Source organism: Scyliorhinus canicula, chromosome 3 (assembly GCF_902713615.1).
Source record: "Scyliorhinus canicula chromosome 3, sScyCan1.1, whole genome shotgun sequence".
In the NCBI taxonomy this organism is placed as follows: domain Eukaryota; kingdom Metazoa; phylum Chordata; class Chondrichthyes; order Carcharhiniformes; family Scyliorhinidae; genus Scyliorhinus; species Scyliorhinus canicula.
Genome location: NC_052148.1, coordinates 252,663,730 through 252,685,483, shown reverse-complemented (window position 1 = coordinate 252,685,483; position 21,754 = coordinate 252,663,730). Strand labels below are relative to the sequence as shown.

Here is a 21,754-nt window from a genome sequence, read left to right as displayed (position 1 = left end):
TCTCTTTATCAGTCTCTTTCCAGGCATGCTGTCCTGTTGCCACAAACTCAATCATTATTTGGTCAATTACTGTGTTTTCTGCCAGATATTTCTGTTACCCACACAGCTTTTGCAAAGACCAAAATATGTACGATGAATATTAACTATTAGCAAGCCTCGAGGGCAGTGCCAACATTTTCATTCCTATACACATTTAGGTACCTGTTCCCATTTAATTGTACTTATCACCTCTTGTAAGGGATGAGTGGATATAATTTCCCACCTCCTTCCCAGCAAGTTTCCAACATCAGTATGGGGCAGAATTCACTCCTAATGCGTAAGTGAAAGTGACCCACCAAATCAGATTCCCGGCTTGGGTCCCTGTCTGTGCGGAGTCTGCACGTTCTCCCCGTGTCTGCGTGGGTTTCCTCCGGGTGCTCCGGTTTCCCCCCGAAGTCCAAAGAAAATGAAATGAAAATCGCTTTATTGTCACGAGTAGGCTTCAATGAAGTTACTGTGAAAAGCCCCAAGTCGCCACATTCCGGCGTCTGTCCGGGGAGGCTGGTACGGGAATCGAACTGCGCTGCTGGCCTGCTTGGTCTGCTTTAAAAGCCAGTGATTAAGCTCAGTGGGCTAAACCAGCCCCAGGCAAGTTAAGGGGAATTGGATGTGATAAATTGCCCCTTAGTGCCCCAAAAAGGTTAGATGGGGTGGGGGGGGGGGGGGGGGGATAGGGTGGAGGTGTGGGTTTGGGTAGGGTGCTCTTTCCAAGGGGCCGGTGCAGACTCGATGGGCCGAATGGCCTCCTTCTGCATTGTAGTGATTCAGTGTTTGGCTAATGACCCTGCAACTTTTACTGTTCGTAGTGTTTTCTTTTGAAATAGCAACATTCCCTTCTATAAAATGATTGTTGATGTATACCGTATACAGTGTACTGTTCATTCACTGGAAGAAAAAGTGAGAGTATTCTTCAGCACATCTTCCAACAACATTTTGTATTTCGCAGTAACTTCGTTGCAGTGTTAATGTAAGTCTACTTGTGACAATAAAGATTATTATTATTGCAGAATGCCTTTTGTAAAGATCACATGTCGCACGGTGAGGCAAAAAGTTATAAAACGGCAACCTAATCAAAGAAGCAGGCAAGACTTGTGACCATTCTGTCTCTCTCCCCCCCTCACCCCTGGGGTTAATTGATTGGAAACTTGGCCAAGATGGATTTTAAGGTAGATCTTAAAGGAGAATAGAGATTTGAAGAGCTGCAGAGAAATATGTAAGGAGAAAATTTCCGAGGCTGAAAGCTAAGCAGCTGAAGGCGTGGCCACCAATGGTGGGGCAAAGGAAGTGGAAAGGACGACAGACAGAGGAATGGAGAGTTCAGGTGAATTATGGCATTGAAAAAGGGAATCTAAAGGATAAGAATTTTAATTCTGGGTGTTGAGGATTGGGTGTAGGTAATTGAGAGCTGGGGTAATGGCGAGCAGAAAAGAAATCTGGGTAGAATGTGGGTTATGGACAAACTGAAGTTTTCAGTGTGTAAGAGATGGAGGGTGGTATTCTTCCCCCCCACGCCAGGTGTGAGAATCACATGGGCGCCGCGTGAATCGCGCCACACCGACCCGACCCCCCCATGCGATTCTCCCACCGCCCCCGTAACCAGCACCGCGCGAATTCCGCTGGGTCGCTCGGAGAATCGCCGCAAACGGCAAGCGGTGATACTCCGGCCCGAATGGGCCGAGCGGCCGGTGCGACACGACAGGGTCCTGCCGGCTCCGTCCACCCCTGGTCACTGCCGGCGGGAACTCTGCGGGAACACTCGGGAGGCGGCCTGTGGGAGGGGGAGGGGGGCTCCTTCACCGCAGGGAGCCTCCGAAGGGGACTGGCGCTGGGACCCACTGATCGGCGGGCCAGCCTCTCCCACCCCCCCCGGGCCTACATTCCGCCGCGGCCGGCCCCTTAACACCCACGCCATATTGCGTCGGGGCCGGCGCACGTAAGAAGTTCCCCGCGCAGGCGCAGGATTGAGCTGCCCCAACTGCGCATGCGCGGGTTGGCACGGCGCCAAGGACGCTGGAGTGGCATGAACCATTCCAGCGCCGTGCTGGCTCGCTGTGGGGGCCAGAATAGGTCGTACTCGGGCCTTGTTTGCGCCATCGTGAAATGCGACGGCGTTCACGACAGCGCGGGCACTTGGTCCACGGAGCGGAGAATCACCCCCGGAATGTTGTCCAGGACAGCACTGAAAATATTTGAGTCTTAATGTGATTAAGCATAGATGAATATTTGAAATTGAAATCGACAGAATTGGCAGACAATTGGCATGCGTTATAGAGGTGGAAGCTGGCAATCTTTGTGAAGGAGAGGTTTTGGCGACACAGTGGCACAGTGGTTAACACTGCTGTCTCACAGCGCGAGGGACCCGGGTTCGATTCTGGCCATGGGTGACTGTCCGTGTGAAGTTTCAGACCATCCTGGACAAGTTTGACAGCCACTGTGAGGGGGACACCAACAAAACCTTTGAGCGCAACATATTCAAGCAGCGATTGCAAGGTAAAGACGAATCCTTCACTTCATATTTAACTAATCTTAGACTGCTAGCGCAATCCTGCAACTTCGGTGATATCACCGCAATGATTTGGGGGCAGCAGGGTAGCATGGTGGTTAGCATAAATGCTTCACAGCTCCAGGGTCCCAGGTTCGATTCCCGGCTGGGTCACTGTCTGTGTGGAGTCTGCACGTCCTCCCCCTGTGTGCGTGGGTTTCCTCCGGGTGCTCCGGTTTCCTCCCACAGTCCAAAGATGTGCGGGTTAGGTGGATTGGCCATGCTAAATTGCCCGTAGTGTCCTAATAAAAGTAAGGTTAAGGGGGGGTTACTGGTGTGGGGTGGATACGTGGGTTTGAGTAGGGTGATCATGGCTCGGCACAACATTGAGGGCCGAAGGGCCTGTTCTGTGCTGTACTGTTCTATGTTCTATGTTCTATCACTGACTTCATGATCAGAGGCCAAATCGTTTTTGGAGTTCACTCTGATCCTCTGAGAGAGCAGTTACTGAAGATCAAGCATATGACCCTGCCAGTCGTGATTGAAACATGCCCAGTGCATGAGCACGCTAAAAATCGCTATTCCCAGTACAAAATGGCAGAAAATGATAGACTAGCCTCCTACGAGGCGGAGAGTGTGCAGGCCATCTCCCGGATGCAGCGCCTCAACATTGACGAAAGCGGCCATTTCGCGCCCGCTTCCCGGGGCCTGACGCATGCGCGATGCGAACAGGATAACGAGGCGGCCGAAACCCGCACTGCGCAGGTACAGACGTCTAAGAACCACACTGCACATGTGCAACGACGCACGGAGCATCAGTACACTGACGTCATGACATGTTTGAACTGTGGCACCGCCCATTTAAAGAAACACTGCCCTGCAAGAGACAGACGCCGTTTAAACTGCGGGAAGCCGGGCCACTATGCAGCCCTGTGCAGATCTGCACCACCAGTCAGGAGCCAGCGCTCCCAATTCCGACGACGGCGCATCCGGAGTGTGCAACAATGCCTAGAGGATTCTGATCCCGGCAGTGCAATTGATCCAGATGATGAATACCTGGACAATGCCTACCGTGTGGGCATTATTAAAACATGTGAATATGCCACACCAGACACATCGCAAGTCCAATCAATCCTAGCTGTGGATTCCGAAGGCGAATGGCGAGCAGTGATGAAGTTCAATCACTGCCCCATTCAGTTCAAGCTGGACACAGGTGCCTCTGCCAACCTCCTCTCACAGGCAGACTTCAGACGCATTAAGAAGCCCCTCACGGTCCTTGCAGCTGCCTGCAAGCTCCTGGATTACAACAGGAATGCCATCACGGCACTGGGATCCTGCCATCTGCACTTATCAACCAACACACAAAAGCACGGTTACGCTTTGAAATTGTTAAGCTAGACAGGGCATCCCTACTAGGTGCGCATGCCTGCAAGCAGCTGAACCTCATTCAAAGGGTTTACACCACAACATCCTTCCATGTGGATCATCAGGCTGGCATCGACGACATCCTTGCCCAGTATCCAGATGTGTTCAACGGGATGGGCACACTGCCGTATCGATACAAGATTCTGCTATGACCTGACGCCAAGCCAGTGGTCCATGCACCACAACGAGTCCCTGCTCCACTGAGAGAGCGCCAGAAGGCACAGCTCAAGGATCTTCACAAAAAAAGCATCATATCCAAGGTCACCGAGCCAACTGACTGGGTCAGCTCAATGGTGTGCGCAAAGACGCCTTCAGGGGACCTGCGCAACTGCATTGATCCCAAGGATCTCAATAAGAATATCATGCGGGAACACTACCCCATCCCGAAGCGGGAGGAACCCACGAGTGAGATGGCACATGAATGCTTCTTCACCAAATTGGATGCATCACAGGGATTTTGGCAAATGCAGCTGGAAGAGTTCAGCAGAAGGCTCTGCACCTTCAACACGCCTTTTGGCAGATACTGCTACAATCGCATGCCATTTGGCACCATCTCGGCATCGGAGATATTCCATCGCATCATGGAGCAGATGATGGAGGGCATTGAAGGGGTTCGTGTGTACGTGGACAACATCATCATATGGTCCACGACCCCTGAAGGTCCTGTCTCCAGAAGGTATTCCGCCGTGTACATGCCAACGGCCTAAAGTTAAACAGGTCCAAATGTTGTTTTGGGACATCAACGCTCAAGTTCCTCGGCGACCAGATCTCACAGTATGGTGTGCACCCAGACACAGACAAAATCAAGGCCATTGAGGCAATGAAGGTCCCTGAGGACAAAAAGGCGGTGCTGCGCTTCTTGGGTATGGTCAATTTTCTGGGCAAGTTCATTCCAACCATGGCCACACACACCACGGCCCTACGCAACCTGGTGAAAAAGTCAACTGCCTTTGAGTGGAAGGCAGCACACCAGACAGAGTGGCTGGAGCTGAAAGCCAAGCTCACCACTGCACCAGTCCTGGCATTCTTCGACCCGGACCGAGTGGCAAAGATATCCACAGATGCGAGTCAGGATGGCATCAGTACAGTGTTGCTTCAACGAGATGACACATCATCCTGGGCATCAGTAGCCTACACATCAAGGGCGATGACACCCACTGAAACCAGATATGTACAGATTGAGAAGGAGTGCTTGGGTCTTCTCACCGGCATCCTCAAATTTCATGAATATGTCTATGGCCTGCCGACATTCACTGATCATAGGCCTCTGGTCCACATCATCCACAAGGACCTGAATGACATGACACCTCGGTTGCAGAGAATCCTGCTTAAACTTAGGAGGTATGACTTCAACTTGATGTACACACCTGGCAAGGAGCTCATCATCGCTGATACATTGTCCTGCTCCGTCACCTCGCCCACTGAGCCACTGGAGATCATCCAGCACATCGAGTCGCAGGTGCAACTGTGTGCTAGCACTCTCCCGGCGACAGATGAGAAGGTAGTTCTCATCCGTGATGAGACAGCCAAAGACGCCCTCTTGCAGCGCGTCATCCACAACCTTACCAATGACGGGCAGAAAGGGCACTGCCCACAATTTTACAATGTGAAGGACTGTGATTGATGGTCTCCTCCTCAAGTTGGACAGGATTGTCATTCCACTCAGTCTCCAAAGCTTGGTGCTGCGCCAGATTCATGAGGGAACCTGGGCGTCGAGAAGTGCAGACGCAGAGCCTGGCAAGCTGCCTACTGGCCCAGCATCAGCCAGTACATCACGGACATGGTCCTGAACTGTGCTACCTGTCAGCGGTTCCAGCCAGCGCAGAGCAAGGAGACGCTCCAACAGCATGACATAGTGACCTCTCCGTGGTCCAAGGTTGGCGTCAACCTCTTTCATGTGAATGGTCACGACTACTTATTGATGATCGACTATTTCTCGAATTATCCTGAGGTGCAGAAGCTCCTGGACCTCACCTCTCGGACCGTCATCAAAGCCTGTAAGGAGACGTTCTCAAGGCATGGCATCCCAATCACCGCCATGAGCAACAATAGCCCGTGCTTTAACAGTCGCGAATGGTCCATGTTTGCCAGGTCATACAATTTCCAGCATGTCACCTCCAGTCCGCACTATCCGCAGTCCAATGGAGAAGTGGACAAAGAGGTGCACATTGTGAAACAGCTCATCTGCAAGGCCAAGGACTCTGCTTCCGACATACACCTTGCACTGCTCGCATATAGGGCGACTCCATTGTCAACTGGCATGTCGCCGGCTCAACCTCTGATGAACAGGGACCTGCGGACGATGCTTACAGCCATACGCCTGCCCGACCTGGATCACCTCCCGGTGCTGCAGAAGATGCAGCAGCTCAGAGACCGTCAAAAGCAGGGCTATGATGCCCATGCCACCAATCAGGCCATCCTATCCCCGGAAGACACTGTCAAGATCAAGATGCCAGATGGTGGGTAGTCTACCCTGGCTGTCGTTGTTCGACAGGCCGCGCCCCGCTCTTATGTTGTACATATGGCTGATGGCTCCATCGTGCAAAGGAATCGATGGACACTGTGCAAAGTTGCCTGCCTGCAACCACTTTCTCCTCCATTTCCATATGTTGAATTGCCACCTCCTGATACCTCGCACCATGAGGCCACCAGTCAGTCTTCCATCCCACCTGTCAAGGAGCTGTCGTCCCCTCCGCCACCTCTCCGGCAGTCGACAAGGGTCAGACGCAAGCTCCAGAGACTGGACTTGTGAACGTTTGTTTTGTTTGCTCTGTTCTGTTGTCCTTCGTCAGCCACATTAGACAGACTCATTCACATGTAAATACATTCACATACGCCAACAGAACATACAAAAAAAGGGGAGATGCCATAATATACAAACATGCAGATAATGAACATATAGAATAGGACATGACCAATGAGCAGTCAGGATACTCAGGGGTGGTATCTCACTATAAAAAGGATGAGGCACTCACACCCCGCCTCTTTCCACAGGCCAACATCTACAGAGTGAGACAGGGTGTATCCTCAGCATCACACCCCAGCACATGGCTTAGAGCAAGGCTAGTTCAGTTAGACTGAGTTACTACATTTAGATTAGCAGAGAGTCAAACTCATGGAGAACTGTACTAATAGTTCAATAAAACACGTTGAATTCACTTCAAAGTCTGGAGCATCTTTTACTCAAAACTGCATCAAATGGCAGCTTCTGTTATTCCAAATTACATAACACAACAATGGTCACAGTTACTAAGACTTTGACTTGTGAATTTAGCGAAAGAAATCATTGTTGTAAATAGGGCAGAAAACAAACTGAAGGGATTCAAACAGGATGTGTCAGAAGCAAGGGCACTGAGATAGGTTTTGACAACACATGAGGACCTTAAAGAATGTAAGTAATCATGGAGATGGAATGATTGTTGAAGAGGATAAGGTAAGTTAAGGGTGGACTTTTGTAGCTATTATTTATAGGGAAAAGAGTGAATTCTGAGTTGGAGGCAGTTCAAAGGAGGTTTACGAGATTGTTAACTGGAATGAACATATTGTCTTATAAGGATAGTTTGGAGAGATTGGGCTTGCTTCCACGGGTATAGAAGAGTGAGGGGTGACTGGATTGAAGTATATAAGATCCTGAACAATAATGATAAGGTGGATGTGGAAAGGATGTTTCCTCTTGTAGACGAGACCAGAACTAGGAGGCACTGTTTTAAAATTAGGAGTCACCCTTTTAGGACAGAGAGTTTTATTTCTCAGAAGGTTGTGCGACTTTGGAACTCTCTGCCTCAGGAGGTGGTGGAAAGGGGATCACTAAATACTTTGATGGCGGAGAAGGTTCTTGTTGAGCTAGGTAATCAAAGGTTATCGGGGGTAGGTGAGAATATGGAACTCAACACACAGATCAGCCATGATCTACTTGAATGGCAGAGCAGGCTCGAGGGGCGAAATGGCCTACTTCTACTCCTATTTTGTCTGTTCGTCCTAACAATGCTAGCTAGCATGGGACCACAAAGGGGACTTGAGTGATCAGCCGCTTGTATTATCGTCTTGTTCACCATTTTTGGACCCATGCAATTGATAAATACAATTCCATTCTCCAACAGCTGCATCTCCCCTAGGCTTCTTGAATGCACCACCACCTAATTCCATAACCAACCCTCCCGTCATTCCCTATCCCAGATCTTTCACTGTGAATTTGAGCCCACCTGCAACACCATTGTCAAAGTAACCAACTGTGTAACTGCAACTATGGGTGAATTACCCTTCCTTTGTTTACTCACTTTTTCTCATGCCTCTCAACTTTGATCAATACGATGCTCCTGTACCAGCTACCATCCACTGTAATTTTCTTATCTGTTCCAATGTAGCCAGCATATCTTCCTTTCTAGATTTTCCTCCCTCACCACACAGTTTCCTTAGTGTATCCTGAGGTTCCATCATTAGTCCATAATTTCTTATCTACATGCAATTGTTTGACAACATTAACATAAGGATGAATAACATCATCCAAATGTAGGCTACTAATATTTAATGTTTGTTTCCTCCACATCAATCTGAAATTTGCTTCTATTCCTGTGCTGTCTAGCTTTTTGCTTCATTAGCTAGTAATATAAAGGAAGATAGGAGGAGTTTTTTCAATATATAAAAGAAGAGAGGCAAAAATAGACATTGGGCCACTAGAAAATGTGGTTGGAGAAGTAATAATAGGAAACAAAGAAATGGTAAAGGAACTGAATAGTTACTTTACATCAATCGTCATGGTGGAAGACACCAGTGGGATGTCAGAGTTCCAGGAGAATCAGGGGGCAGAGGTGAATGCAGTGATGATTACTAAGGAGAAGGTTCTGGAGAAACGGAAAGGTCTGAAGGTGGATAAATCACCTGGACCGGATGGACTACACCCCCGGATTCTAAAAGAGATAGTTCAGGAGATTGTGGAGGCAATGCTGGTGATAGAACATAGAACACACAGTGCAGAAGGAGGCCATTCGGACCATCGAGTCTGCACCAACTCACTTAAACCCCCACTTCCACCCTATCCCCGGAACCCAATAACCCCTCCTAACATTTTTTGGTCACTAAGGGCAATTTAGCATGGCCAATCCACCTAACCTGCACATCTTTAGACTGTGGGAGGAAACCGGAGCACCCGGAGGAAACCCACGCAGACACGGGGAGAACGTGCAGACTTCGCACAGACAATGACCCAGCAGGGAATCGAACCTGGGACCGTGGTGCTGTGTTACCGTGCTGCCCAAATCTTTCAGGAATCACTGGAGGCAGGAGGGGTGCCAGAGGACTGGAAAGTGGCTAATGTAATACCACTGTTTAAGAAGGGAGGGAGGCAGAAGACGGGAAATTATACGCCGGTTAGCCTGACTTCAGTCATTGGTAAGATTTTAGAGTCCATTATTAAAGATGAGATTGTGGAGTACTTGGAAGCGCATGATAAAATAGGACTGAGTCAACACGGCTTTGTCAAAGGGAGGTCATGTCTGACAAAGCTGTTAGAGTACTTTGAGGAAATAACAAGGAAGTTAGACAAAGGAGACCCGTGATTTATTTAGATTTCCAGAAGGCATTAGACAAGATGCCGCATAGGAGACTGTTAAATAAGTTAAGAGCCCATGGTGTTAAGGGTAAGATCCTGGCATGGATAGAGGATTGGCTGACTGGAAGAAGGCAGAGAGTAGGGATAAAGGGTTTTTTTTCAGGATGGCAGCCGGTGACTAGTGGTGTTCCTTAAGGGTCGGTGTGGAGACCATAACTTTTCACAATATACATTAATGATCTGGAAGAAGGAACTGAAGGACCTGTTGCTAAGTTTGCAGATGATACAAAGATCTGTAGAGGGACAGGTAATATTGAGGAAGCAGGCAGGTTGCAGAAGGACTTGGACAGGCAGGAGAGTGGGCAAAGAAGTAGCAGATGGGATACAATGTGGAAAAGTGTGAGGTTATGCCCTTTGGAAGGAGAAATGGAAGTATAGACTATTTTCTAAATGGGGAGATGCTTAGGAAATCAGAAGCACAAATGGGCTTGGGAGCCCTTGTTTATGATTCTCTTAAGGTTAACGTACAGGTTCAGTCGGCAGTTAAGAAGGCAAATGCAATATTGGCGTTCATGTCGAGAGGGCTAGAATACAAGACGAGGGACGTACTTCTGAGGCTATATAAGGCCCCATTTGGAATATTGTGAGCAGTTTTGGGCCCTGTATCTAAGGAAGGATGTGCTGGCCTTGGAAAGGGTCCAGAGGAGGGTCACAAGAATGATTCCTGGTATGAGGAACGGTTAAAGACTCTGGGTCTGTACTCGTTGGAGTTTAGAAAGATGAGGGGGGATCTTATTGAAACTTACAGGTTATTGCAAGGCCTGGATAGAGTGGATTTGGAGAGGATGTTTCCACTTGGAGGAAAAACTAGAAGTAGAGGACACAATCTCAGACTAAAGGGATGCTCCTTTAAAATAGAGATGATGAGGAATTTTGTCAGCCAGAGGGTGATGAATCTGTGGAACTCTTTGCCGCAAAAGGCTGTGGAGGCCAAATCACTGAGTGTCTTTAAGACAGAGATAGATAGGTTATTGATCAATAATGGGATCAGGGGTTATGGGGGAGAAGGCAGGAAAATGGGGATGAGAAAAACATCAGCCATGATTGAACGGTGGAGCAGACTCAATGGGCTGAGTGGCCTAATTCTGCTCCTATGTTTTATGGTCTTATGGTCTTATTCAGTTATGGATCTTGGGCTAAAACTTTCTGCACCTTAAAACTGGCAAGAACAATGCATTCTGTTTTGCTTTTGTCAGAAAGCCCACACCTTAATCCTGAATTTTCCTATTTAACCATTTGCTTAAACTGCATTTGACACCGTACAACTGCATCGTAGACTCCTCAGACAAACATGTTGACTCCATCTTAGAATATGACCCCCCCCCCCCCCCCGCACATCCCGCCCACCCGCCTATACCTCTCTATGTGGCTGAAAACATCACTCAATGTTTTGTTGCCTACACATTTCCAACAAACACTCTCCACTTGTCTATCAAGATTAACCTCGCAAAATCAAACTTGTCCAGTACCCCACACATTGACTCTCATTTAAGGATTGCAGCAGTTCAAGAAGGCAACTCAACACCACCTTCTGAAGGGAAACTAGGGATGGCCAATAAATTCTGGTCTAACCAGCGGAGGCCACATCCCATAAATGAATAATAAAAAAACAATTCAGCTATCACCCTCACTTTGGTCCCAAGTCACAGAGGCCTCTCTTCGCCCTAAATGGGAAACCACCTCCAGCCCCATCTTCCAACTCTGGACAACTCTGCAACTCCCGACTCTCTGTTCCGCCATTGGTAGGGCAGCATTCAACCATGTTGCTCAAGTATTCTGGAACTTTATTTCAAATCCCCTCTTCTGACAGTACTCCTCTCCTTCCTGTACTCCTGACTACAGTACCTGTAGCCACCTAAGATGGACACTAGGCTACAAAATGGAGAACTGCTAAGGCTGCAGGGAGAAAACAGTCTTAGCAAGGACAAGCAGTTTGCAGAAGACTAATTAGCATTCTGGACGTACAGAAACAAGTTTGTGGCCAGGTGCAGAGCGTCAGCCAAAGGTGTAAATGGCAACAAGATCTACATAGTAATGAGGTGATCCAGATCCCACACAATAGAAACATTTAAGTATGAATGGATACTTTTGAGCAGACGCCCAGACAGAACGGCACCATAGTATCCAACACAAAGAACCATAGGTACCGCCCCACCCATCGAGAAGCGACCCTCAGATTGGGGGGTTTGGAAGATATCGATTGGGAAAAGGCCCAATCGATACATGGCAGGTCACAGGACCGCCCCGAAGGAGCACGGACTTTGGGGGACCTATAAAAGTAGACCCCGCACATGGTTCGGTCTGTTTTTGGCTCCGACTCTCTGCTGTTTTCATCGCTCCGGCTTCGCTTTGCTGATACATCGCATCCTGACTCCAGTTCCATCACCAGCCGTTGAGCCATCGGCCATCGAACTGTAAGTGCCACCACAATGATCGCTACGTGATCCAGACTTTGCTAGACCCTGACAACTTTAAATACCTGAGAGTTGCAGACCAAGAACGGGACGAAGGCCTTGCTCCCTGACCTTGCCTGTTCCTGTCTAGATAAGTATTTTAGTTGTTTAGTGTTAGAAGTAAGTTCGTCTCTTTAGCGTATGCATGTGTATTTATTATATTTGTCAAAATAAATATCAATCGTTTGGACTTACTAATCGGTGTACAGATTTATTACTTTGAACCTGACCTTGATATACTTGTGAGGTGTCTAAATACGGCACCTGGCGACTCCTGAGCATAATTACATACACAGAGCCATAGGTGTTAAGCACACGACCTTTAAACGGAGGCGTGTTAATACACTCCAGTAAAACGCGCAACATACCACTGCAAGTGTCCTCTAAAACTAACTAGTTGTACCATGACACTTCCCCAATTCCCCAGTGGTGGCATGATGGCACAGTGGTTAACACTGCTGCCTCACAGTGCCAGCGACCTGCGTTCATTTCCAGCCTTGGGCGACTGTCTGGAATTTAAAAGGTGGATGATTTGATCAAAGTTTTCTAAATATTATGCAGATGAGTCAAATAAACTATTCCTGCTGGTTCGAGAATCTCAATCTAGGGGGCATAGTCTGAAACTTAGAACCAGATCTCTCAGGAGTGAAATGAAGAACCGTTTCTGCACACAAATGGTAGGACTGTCCACTACCCTCCCCCCAGCTGGGGTGTGTTTTCCATCAGCGGACGCAGCTTGGCATTGGTCGCCAACAGATTTTCAGTCACATTGTTGCCCATCCCATTGAACTGTAGAATCCCTACAGTGCAGAAGGAGACCTATTGGTCCATTGTGTCTGCACTGACTCTCTATAAGACCACCCTACCTCAGCCCATGCCCCGTACTTTCCCCGTAACCCCACCCAGCCTATATATCCCTGTACACTAAGGAGCAATTTTATCATGGCCAATTCACCTAACCTGCACATTTTTGGACTGCGGGACAAAACCCATGCAGACACCGGAGGAATTGCAAACTCCAGACAGTTGCCCAAGGCCGGAAACGAACGCGGGTCCCTGGCACTGCGAGGCAGAAGTTAACCACTGTGCTACTGTGCCATCACTGGGGACCTGCTATGGGGAGGGGATGGTCACCATCACCGGGAATGGAAGACCCCGCTGGCAGAATGGGCTGGAAGATCCTGCCCAAGGTGTCTCCTCCTCAAATGGCAATTCTGACATTGATAGATTTGTAATAACCCAAGGTATTAAGGGGTTTGGGACCAAGGTGAGTGTATGGAATTAGTCTGGAGATCAGCCTTCACCTCACTGAATAGTGGAATTTGCTTGAGGGGCAACATGTTCCCTGAACCCATCTTCTCCTTAAGGATCTGGGTGTGTGTCAGTGCATTGAAGCTGCTCCATCAGTGTTCGCAAGCTGATGTCAGAAATACATTAATAGGGCACCTTAGAAGACTGAAGCACAATTTGGTCGCTGGGAATGATTTTCAATTTGTCCCTTCCAGTTTATAGCACAACAATTCATGAATTACATTCCTGGCCTTTTCAAAGTGAATAAGATCTTGTGCCCTCAAGATGCGGCATCACTGTGATATCAGCAGGCATTACACAGTTTGATTGGACAAGGGCGTCGCCCCAGCAGGGGAAACCTGAAACGCCATCACTTTCATCTATCCATTGTCCTGCTCTCAAAACCCGAAACCTCACCAACCACCATCAGCCTCGATTAGCTATGACAGCCGACCTACTCAGTTCATATCTACAATGTCCTCAAAGAATGAGCTGCAATGTACAAATCTGGGTGACAAGCACCACTGGTGCAATAGCCGAATTGTATTGTCGGGCTGAAGAGACTTTTGTTCCTGTCTGAGTTGGAACTGACCTCGGTCACCGAGGTGAAAGGCGGCTGTCCTGACACACTGTGGCTGTGCAATTTCAGAGGAGTCTCCACCAGCGGGAGGGAGAGTCTCCAGCCCAGCAAAGGAAAATCTCCACTGCAGTTTATAACCACGAGTGCTAATCGCTAATCCCATCATTATTGGGAGCAACGTTACCTGCGAAAACATTTTAATCATCAATAGAAAATAGTCTAATATAATGTAAATATGCAAGTTAATTTCTGCCTTGAAATCCAATAGTTTGTGCAATTGCGGCCTGACCCTGGAGGATTATAATGGTGGCGTTTGCTGCTCTGAAGGTCTTTTTGTGTCTCGTTCTAATCCACCCACCCCTCCCTTTTGTTTAAAAGAAAAAAAACACCCTTTGGTTCCCCCAATCTGGGATTTGCGTTTTGGCTTCAATACCCAGGGTGTACACTGGGCAGTATATTTACAATCCTTTGCTCTGAGTCAGTGATCTGGCTGCACCAAATGACACCCCCTGATTAAATCAGACACTCGAACATCCTTTTGTGAGCCCAGATATTCCAGCGATGGTTCAGATAAATGATCGATTTTCATCACGATCAAAATCTGGGCGATGGAATGATCAGAACAGCCCCCCCCCCCCCATATATTGTCACAAACCTCATTTAAATAAAATGATTAAATAAAATATAACCCCTTTGGAGAATGGGGGGGGGGGGGGGGGGGGGCTCATCAAGTCCGACTGGAACCGACAGCGTGATGAGGAGCTTCAATAATGAAGAGCTTGCAGGAGTAGCTCGTTTTAAACTGGGAGAATGGCCTCGCTGGTCGCCACAGTACCAGCTCCCCCCTCCCCTCTTCTCCTGAGAGGTGATGGGGTCAAATTCCTGGGCAAACCCCCCCCCCCCTTCTTCCCAAAGCAACCCCCTCTCCCCCCCCCCCCCCCCCCCCCCCCACACACACACACACATTGGGACCCTGGCCGCGACCTTCCTTCCAGAATGAAAAAGCTTACCGTTATACGGTGCATATCCTGGGCGTCTTGCTGGGCCATGTTTGCCTGGGTGCGTTTTTTAAAAATGTAGGGACAGAAGACAAAGCTCGGATTGTCTAATTTAAACTGGCCTGGTAATCGTCACGTTAAGACTTGATTCTTTTAGAGCAACGGCTATTTATTTGTGAATATGAGTGTGTGTGTGTTTTTTTTTGAATGTGCGTCCGGAGGAAGGTGTCAGTCTGCAGCCATCCAGAGGGAGTGAGCTGAAGAGCTCCTTCTAGAGGCTGCTCCAATGGAGACAGACGCTCCTCACCTCAGGAAGCACTTTCCCATTAGCTGCCTGACACACAGGAGTTCTCTCTCTCTCTCTCTCTCTTCCCCCCAACCACCAACAATTTATCCACGGGAATGTGGGCGTTCCTGCCCATCATTAATTGTCCTTCTTGAACCGCTGCAGGATCCACCCAGAGTGTTGTTCAGAGAGAAATGAAAATGAAAATCGCTTATTGTCACGAGTAGGCTTCAATGAAGTTACTGTGAAAAGCCCCTAGTCGCCACATTCCGGCGCCTGTCCAGGGAGGCTGATACGGGAATCGAACCGTGCTGCTGGCCTGCTTGGTCTGCTTTAAAAGCCAGCGATTTAGCCCAGTGAGCTAAATCAGCCCCTTAGGGGCTAGAGAGAGAGTGCGCCAATTATGAGCCACTGCCAAATGAATCAACTGCGATCTATTTCCCAGTCAGGACGGTGTGTGATTTGTAGGTGCGCTGCTCCAAACTTCCTAAACCTTGCCCTTTTCTGGACAAGAGGTTGAGGGTTTGGGAGGTGCTGTCCCAGAAGCTTTGTCTCCTTGCTCCAGTGCATCTTGTAGATAGTACACACTCCCCCCCCCCCCCCCCCCCGCCCACACCCTGATGTGCCCTGGTGCTCTGATTCTTTGTGCTATTGGAGCTGCACCCCTTCAGGCAAGTGGACTGCATTCCACCAGTCCTGATGTCTTGTAAACGGCAGGGCGGCTTTGGCAACTCAGGAAATGAGTCACTCAACGCAGAGCATCCAGTTTCTGATCTGCTCTTGGAGTCACATAATTTTCCTGGTTAGCCTAGTTATCTTTCTGGTTCGACTAGATTATTGGCACTCAGAAAAAAAATTGCTTGTCACAAGTAGGCTTCAAATGAAGTTACTGTGAAAAGCCCCTAGTCGCCACATTCCTGAGCCTGTTCGGGGAGGCCAGTATGGGAATTGAACCGGTGCCTTGTTCTGCATTGCAAGCCAGCTATTTAGCCCACTGTGCTAAACCAGCCCCTAATATAATGTCAAAGAGAGGCCCACTTGTTGGAAATGGGCATTGCCTGGTGTTTGTGTGGCACAAATGTCACTTGCCATAAGGAGCTGAAGCCTCCGTGGCGTCTGTATCTTGCTGTTTTGTGGGGCACAGGATAGGATCACTGAGGAATTCTGGATGGTTGTGTGAGGGATTGTGGTCACAATGATTTTAGCGTGTCACCGGAGCGGAACAAAGACACCGCCGGCTCCACCTTCTGTTTCAGCGGGACATCAGATTTAAATTCTTCTTTGTCCTCCCCCAGCCAGCTCTCCACAATTCAGTATAGTCTGCAGCCAAACTCAAATGTGATGGGCAGTCTGCCTTCGAGGGGTCCCGCTGTCCTGTAGTGCCAGTTCAGTAGAATCATAGCTGGCAGATATACACGGTTAAGCCCAGGGGTTGATTCAATTCTCTGGTTTGTGATTACAGGCGAATTCCTCCCCTTGATGTCTCTTTGTTTGATTGTTGCTCGCTGGAGGTGAAGAGGGGGGGGGGGGGGATGGTGACGAGGTAAAGTCAGAGAGGCCAGTCTGATTGAGCAAGATGAAACACAATGCCCCCAGAGCATTGAAGTCTTTTGTGTTAAAAAAAAAGCCGTGAGAGGAAGGAGTGAGTTTGGGTGGGGGGTGGGGTGGGGTGGGAGAGAGGTTGTCACGTTGCAGACAGACAATGGCTCCAGTGGAGGCAGCAAGACAAGGGGAGTGAGTGGACAATTATTAAAGGATGGAAACGCACCAAGCTCTGATCTTGTGAATGAGAATCAGCATGAATCTCACACAAGCTACCCTTTACAGGGACTGCAACTCTCCAAACGCCCGCAGGCCGGGTTTGGTCGCTTTCAGTGAAGCCTGGCTGGAAATAACCAGTTCAATACATCCCAGGAACAAAAGAATCCGTCTCGGTGGAAAAAGGACATTTTCAACCAGAAACAGATTTGCCCCCCTTTACACTTCCAGTCAAACAGAATTCAGTGGTTGTATGGTTACTGCCAAGCATTTAGTGAAACAAAAGTATTTTAAAATCAGTACTTGTCCCACCCTGCGATTGGAAAAGTGAGATTTAATGAATGGTCAGAAAGGGGGAGGAGGGAGAAAGTTAACTTTGTGCCTGAGTGTTGGGGGGGGAGGTGGGAAATTAGAATGATGGGGATGGAGGGAAGGGTTTGGGCTTGTACCTTGCCCTGCTCCCAGTTCTGGAGCAGCTCTTTGCCGGTCGCAGGTTTGATCTCCAGCGGGGCCCTCTCCTCTCTCTCGCTGGGAGAGCTGATGACCGAGCCAGAGATCTCACTGATATCACTGACACTTTCGCTCAGTCCATCCGACTCCGGGGACAGCAGGTCCTGCCTGCTGGCACTCCTGGAAGCCCTCCCGCTCCGGCGTCCCACGCTGTAGGCATCGAAATCTATTGTCTTCCTCTCGTAAGCACCTTCCACCGTGCAGAACATGCCCCCGTATTTCTGCCGGGGGGTTTGAGCCGTGGTCCCCGGTCTGGCCAGGTACACAGGCAGGTCGTCTTCCTTGCCCCAACGTCTCTTACCCTCAGCCATGCTATCTGGGCTGGAAATAAAGGGAGGGAGGGAGAGAAAGAGAGAGAGGAGGGGGTAGAATGATAGCTCTTGTTCTCACTCAACACAACTCTCACACTTTCTCTCTCTCTCTCTCACACACACACAGGAGCAAAGCAATGGACTCCAGCCAGGATCTGGCGAGTTAATGAATTCTCTTACTGACAGCCCATTTCATCTGAGCCTCTGACACGGAAGTAATAGCGTCTGCATCAATGAGAAGAGAAAGTGTCGCTGTTGGTTCAGCTAAATGTTTTGTGTGTGTGTGTCTGTCATTCCTTCTGAGGGAGGTCCTTGCAATGCTGTTAGAGTGGGAGGCTGAGGGGCAGCTTGCCTCTGAAGGCTGCTCCATTTAACAATAAAAAAAGGAACCGATCAGAATGTGTCCCCGGCTGCTGGGCATTGACTGCACTGTGAGCTGTCCATTCAGCACCAAGGCTGGGCTCAGGGCATCAGGCCGCACCCTCAGCTTCAGGGCACCTGTCTCCAGATTGGAGGATACTTTCGATTTTGGAAAGAACTATGAGACCTGACCCCTCTCTTTCTCTCTTATCACCAGAGGAGTGGCCCATTGATGCTCTTCTTTTCACAGCCTGGGGCACAACCTTCAGCTCATTAGCGTTTAAAAAATACTGAACCAGGCGTTTGAGATTGGGGATGGTGTGGGGGCGGGGGGGGGGGGGGGGGGGCGGGGAGGTGGAGCAGTGACCTCTGTCTGACTTGCATGGACTTACTTGCCTTTGGATTTTCTGCGTACAAGTTGGCTATGTCGTTCACAAAGCATTAAGAGACGATATGGAAAGTAAATCCAAACTTAAGTCTACAGGAATTACAATCCTCAAATCATCCCCAAACCTCCTGTCAGCTCTAACCTCCATTAATCTCTCTCCCCGTCAAAAACAGAACAATCCAGCCCTCGAAATATAGGGCGCGATTTTCCGAAGTGGAGACAGAGTGTTCACGCCGTTGTGAACGCCATCACGTTTCACGACGGCGCAAAACGGGCGCGGGCACTACAGATTCTGGCCCACGGCGCTGGCTGGAGTGGTTCCCGCCGCTCCAGCCTCCCCGGTGCCAAATGGGCACCATGCCAACCCGCGCATGCGCAGTTGGGCCGCGCCAACCCGTGAATGCGCGGGGGACTTCCTCAGCGCACCAGCCCCGACGCAACATGGCTTGGGGTTCAGGGGCCGGCTGCGTAATAAAATAGGGCCGGGGCTGGAGAGACCTGCCTGCCAATCGGTGGACCCCGATCGTGGGCCAGACCCCATCGGAGGCTCCCCCCGGTGAAGGAGCACTTTTGCCCGCCCCACATGCCGCCCCCTGACCCTATGCGCAGAGTTCCCGCCAGCTGCAAGCAGGTGTGAATGGCGCCAGCGGGACTCTGCCATTTCCACGCGGCTGCTTGGCCCATCAAGGCCGGAGAATCGGTGGTCCGGCCGTGGATAACAGCACTGCGCCAAACGTGTTGGCGCAAATGGCGCCTATTCTCCGCTCTTCAGAGAATCGCCTGCCGGCGTCGGACCGGCACCGCGGGGAGAAATGGCGTGAACGCCGATTCTCCCATACAGCGTGGCATGGGAGAATCGCGCCCATAGTGAATTTTGACTTTAGATGCATTGGAACAGGAGCAGGCCATTCAGCCCCTCAACTCTGTCCTACTATTTAATTAGCTCAAGGCTGACCTGCCCCTCAGCTAGGTTTATCCACCTTTGCTCCGTATTCTTTGATACTTTCACCAAACGCATTTTATTTGCATCAAAACATCAGATTTGTTTAACCAGGAATCCATTATAAATTAACTTCAGGCCTGCTCTACACAGGTGAAAAGTACTGCAGCAGACACAGTGTGGCATCAATCCACTATTAGGTCCATGATGGCATTAAACATCACCAAATACAGCAAGTAGATACACGTATCTATAATTGAGTAACTGGGCACAGAAACAGTTAATTCAATTCCTATTTTTAATGTAAATATTACTTCGAGTGGATTAGAAGATACTTCTTGTGAAACTCCTGATTCACATGAACCATTAGTCAATATAGTCTAGATGTTGGAAAATTTAAACTCAATGGCTCTGTTTGTAGGGAAAATAAAAAGTAAGTAAGGTGGCCATAGTCCCAGGTGACCATTGGCTGCATTCCCTTATTGAGGGGGAGAGCTGACCGGTGGGGATTTAACCAGAGGATCACCACACTAGAGGTGAGGGACAAGGTTGCGAATGCAGGGCCTTCATGAATAACCTCAGCCGGTACGTGAATTGAACCTGTGCTGTTGGCCGTGCTCTGCTTCACAAACCAGGGGTGGGATTCTCTGATCAGGTAGACGCCGCTTTGACGCTGGGCCAGCGATTCTCCGGCAACTGGGGAATGGGCATCAATTGAATGCGTTGAGCGGCGGCGTGGTCGCCATGGCGAGGGTTGTGGGCCGCTCAACGCAACCCCCCTTCCCCCCGGCAATTCTCCGTGCTCGACGGGCTGAATGCACGCCGAGTTCGTCCGAGTCCTGCCGGCATCATTCGCGTGTGGCCCTACCCAGCAGGACCTCGGCATTCTGGCTGCGTGGGCCATCCTGGTGAGGGAGAGGCGGGTTCGGACTCCGGGGGAGCGCCTCAACGGTGGCCAGGCCCACGATCGGGGTGACCAATCAGCGGGCAGGCTAATTCTGAGGAGGCCTATGTTCCTTCACACCGGGACGCTGTAGGGCTCCGCCATGTTGCCCAGGGGGCGGCACGGAGAAGGCAACCCAATCGCATGTGAGGGCCACGCTGGCCGTGGCGCACATGCGTGGACCTGCGCCGCCCGTGCTGGCACCTGTATTGGCAACTGGAGCTGCGTGAAGCATTCCAGTGCTGTGCTGGCCCCCTGTGGGTTGGGGGAAATCACTGCTCCTAGCTGCCAGATGTGCCATCGTGAAACACTCCAGCGTTTACGACGGCATCAACACTCTGCCGCTAAAACGGAGAATCCCGCCCCAGGTGTCCAGCCAACTGAAGTAAACCAGACCCTGGAGAATAAATAGAGAACAACTGTTTGTCTGAGACTTTCGCAGACATACAAATGGTGAAGCGCTCAGAGGTGGCCTAAATTTTTCAGTGGCACAATTCTCGGAGATCAAGGGCGGGATTCTCAGTCGGCCGATGCCAGAATCGGGAAATGCGATTGGGCAGAGAATCAGCTTTGACATCGAAATAGTGGCGGGCGCGGGTTTCACGCCAAATCACAATTCTTCGATGCCTCAAAATCAATGCATTCCACTCTATATGTACAGTAAACCCAGTTGGCATATCCTTAGCAGGCTTGACCCGGAATTCCCCGGGGTCGCCTCAATTCTCCACCTCCACCGATGGCGAGGTTCACTTGCGCTTTTAAAAATTGAGAAACAAGCAACGTGGCTGATGAGAGAGAGAGAGAGGATGTAGGGCACAGAGAGGAGCGACTGTAGACTGCCGGTCCTGCCACTGGCTGGATTGGGGGGGGGGGGGGGGCCCTACCAGGGCCGGGCGGGGACGGACTTGGGGACGGGCGATGGGGCTGGGGTGACCTCCCATGGGACTGGGCCAGTGCCCAGGCACAGACCACCATTGTCACGGTCTGCAAGGCAGCCATCTTGCTGCATACCCCACTGACCACCCACCTTGGCCCATTGTTCTGCAGTTTGACACCACCATACGGGTGCTCCTAACCCCACACACCAGCCTCCACCCGTCTCAGGAACGGAGAATTCTTCTGCAGATGAATGAGTGGAGATGCACGTTGGGAACTTGCGAAAGTGTGATGCAATGACCTATGTGGGAATTTCCTGAGAATTTTCAAATTCCGATGGGCAATTTTCCTGTTTCCCAGCACCCTCCACTAACATCTTTGTCTCTGATTTAGAGTCAGACACTTTGGGCAGACTCAACTAACTTACCTGAGGAGTTACCCAGGAAATGTTAGACAGATAAGGGTCAGTGGTGTGTAGAGGTATTATCGCTGGACTAATAATCCAGA

At 49.8% G+C, this 21,754-nt stretch overlaps 1 protein-coding gene across 2 annotated transcripts in view; it reads right to left on the bottom strand.

Annotated features, from left to right (window-relative positions):
• LOC119963436 (dihydropyrimidinase-related protein 1-like) overlaps nt 1-17,893 on the bottom strand; it is an 81,336-nt gene extending 63,443 nt beyond the window's left edge. The window contains exon 1 of one of the 2 annotated variants that reach the window (XM_038792563.1): nt 17,369-17,893. In XM_038792563.1, coding sequence (XP_038648491.1) covers nt 17,369-17,740 — 372 coding nt within the window. In that variant the 5' untranslated portion in view covers nt 17,741-17,893. Of the gene's footprint in view, nt 1-14,887; nt 15,158-17,368 lie in introns of those variants that run through there. The other variant, XM_038792564.1, reaches the window with a different exon arrangement.
• Nucleotides 17,894-21,754: the final 3,861 nt, after the last annotated feature.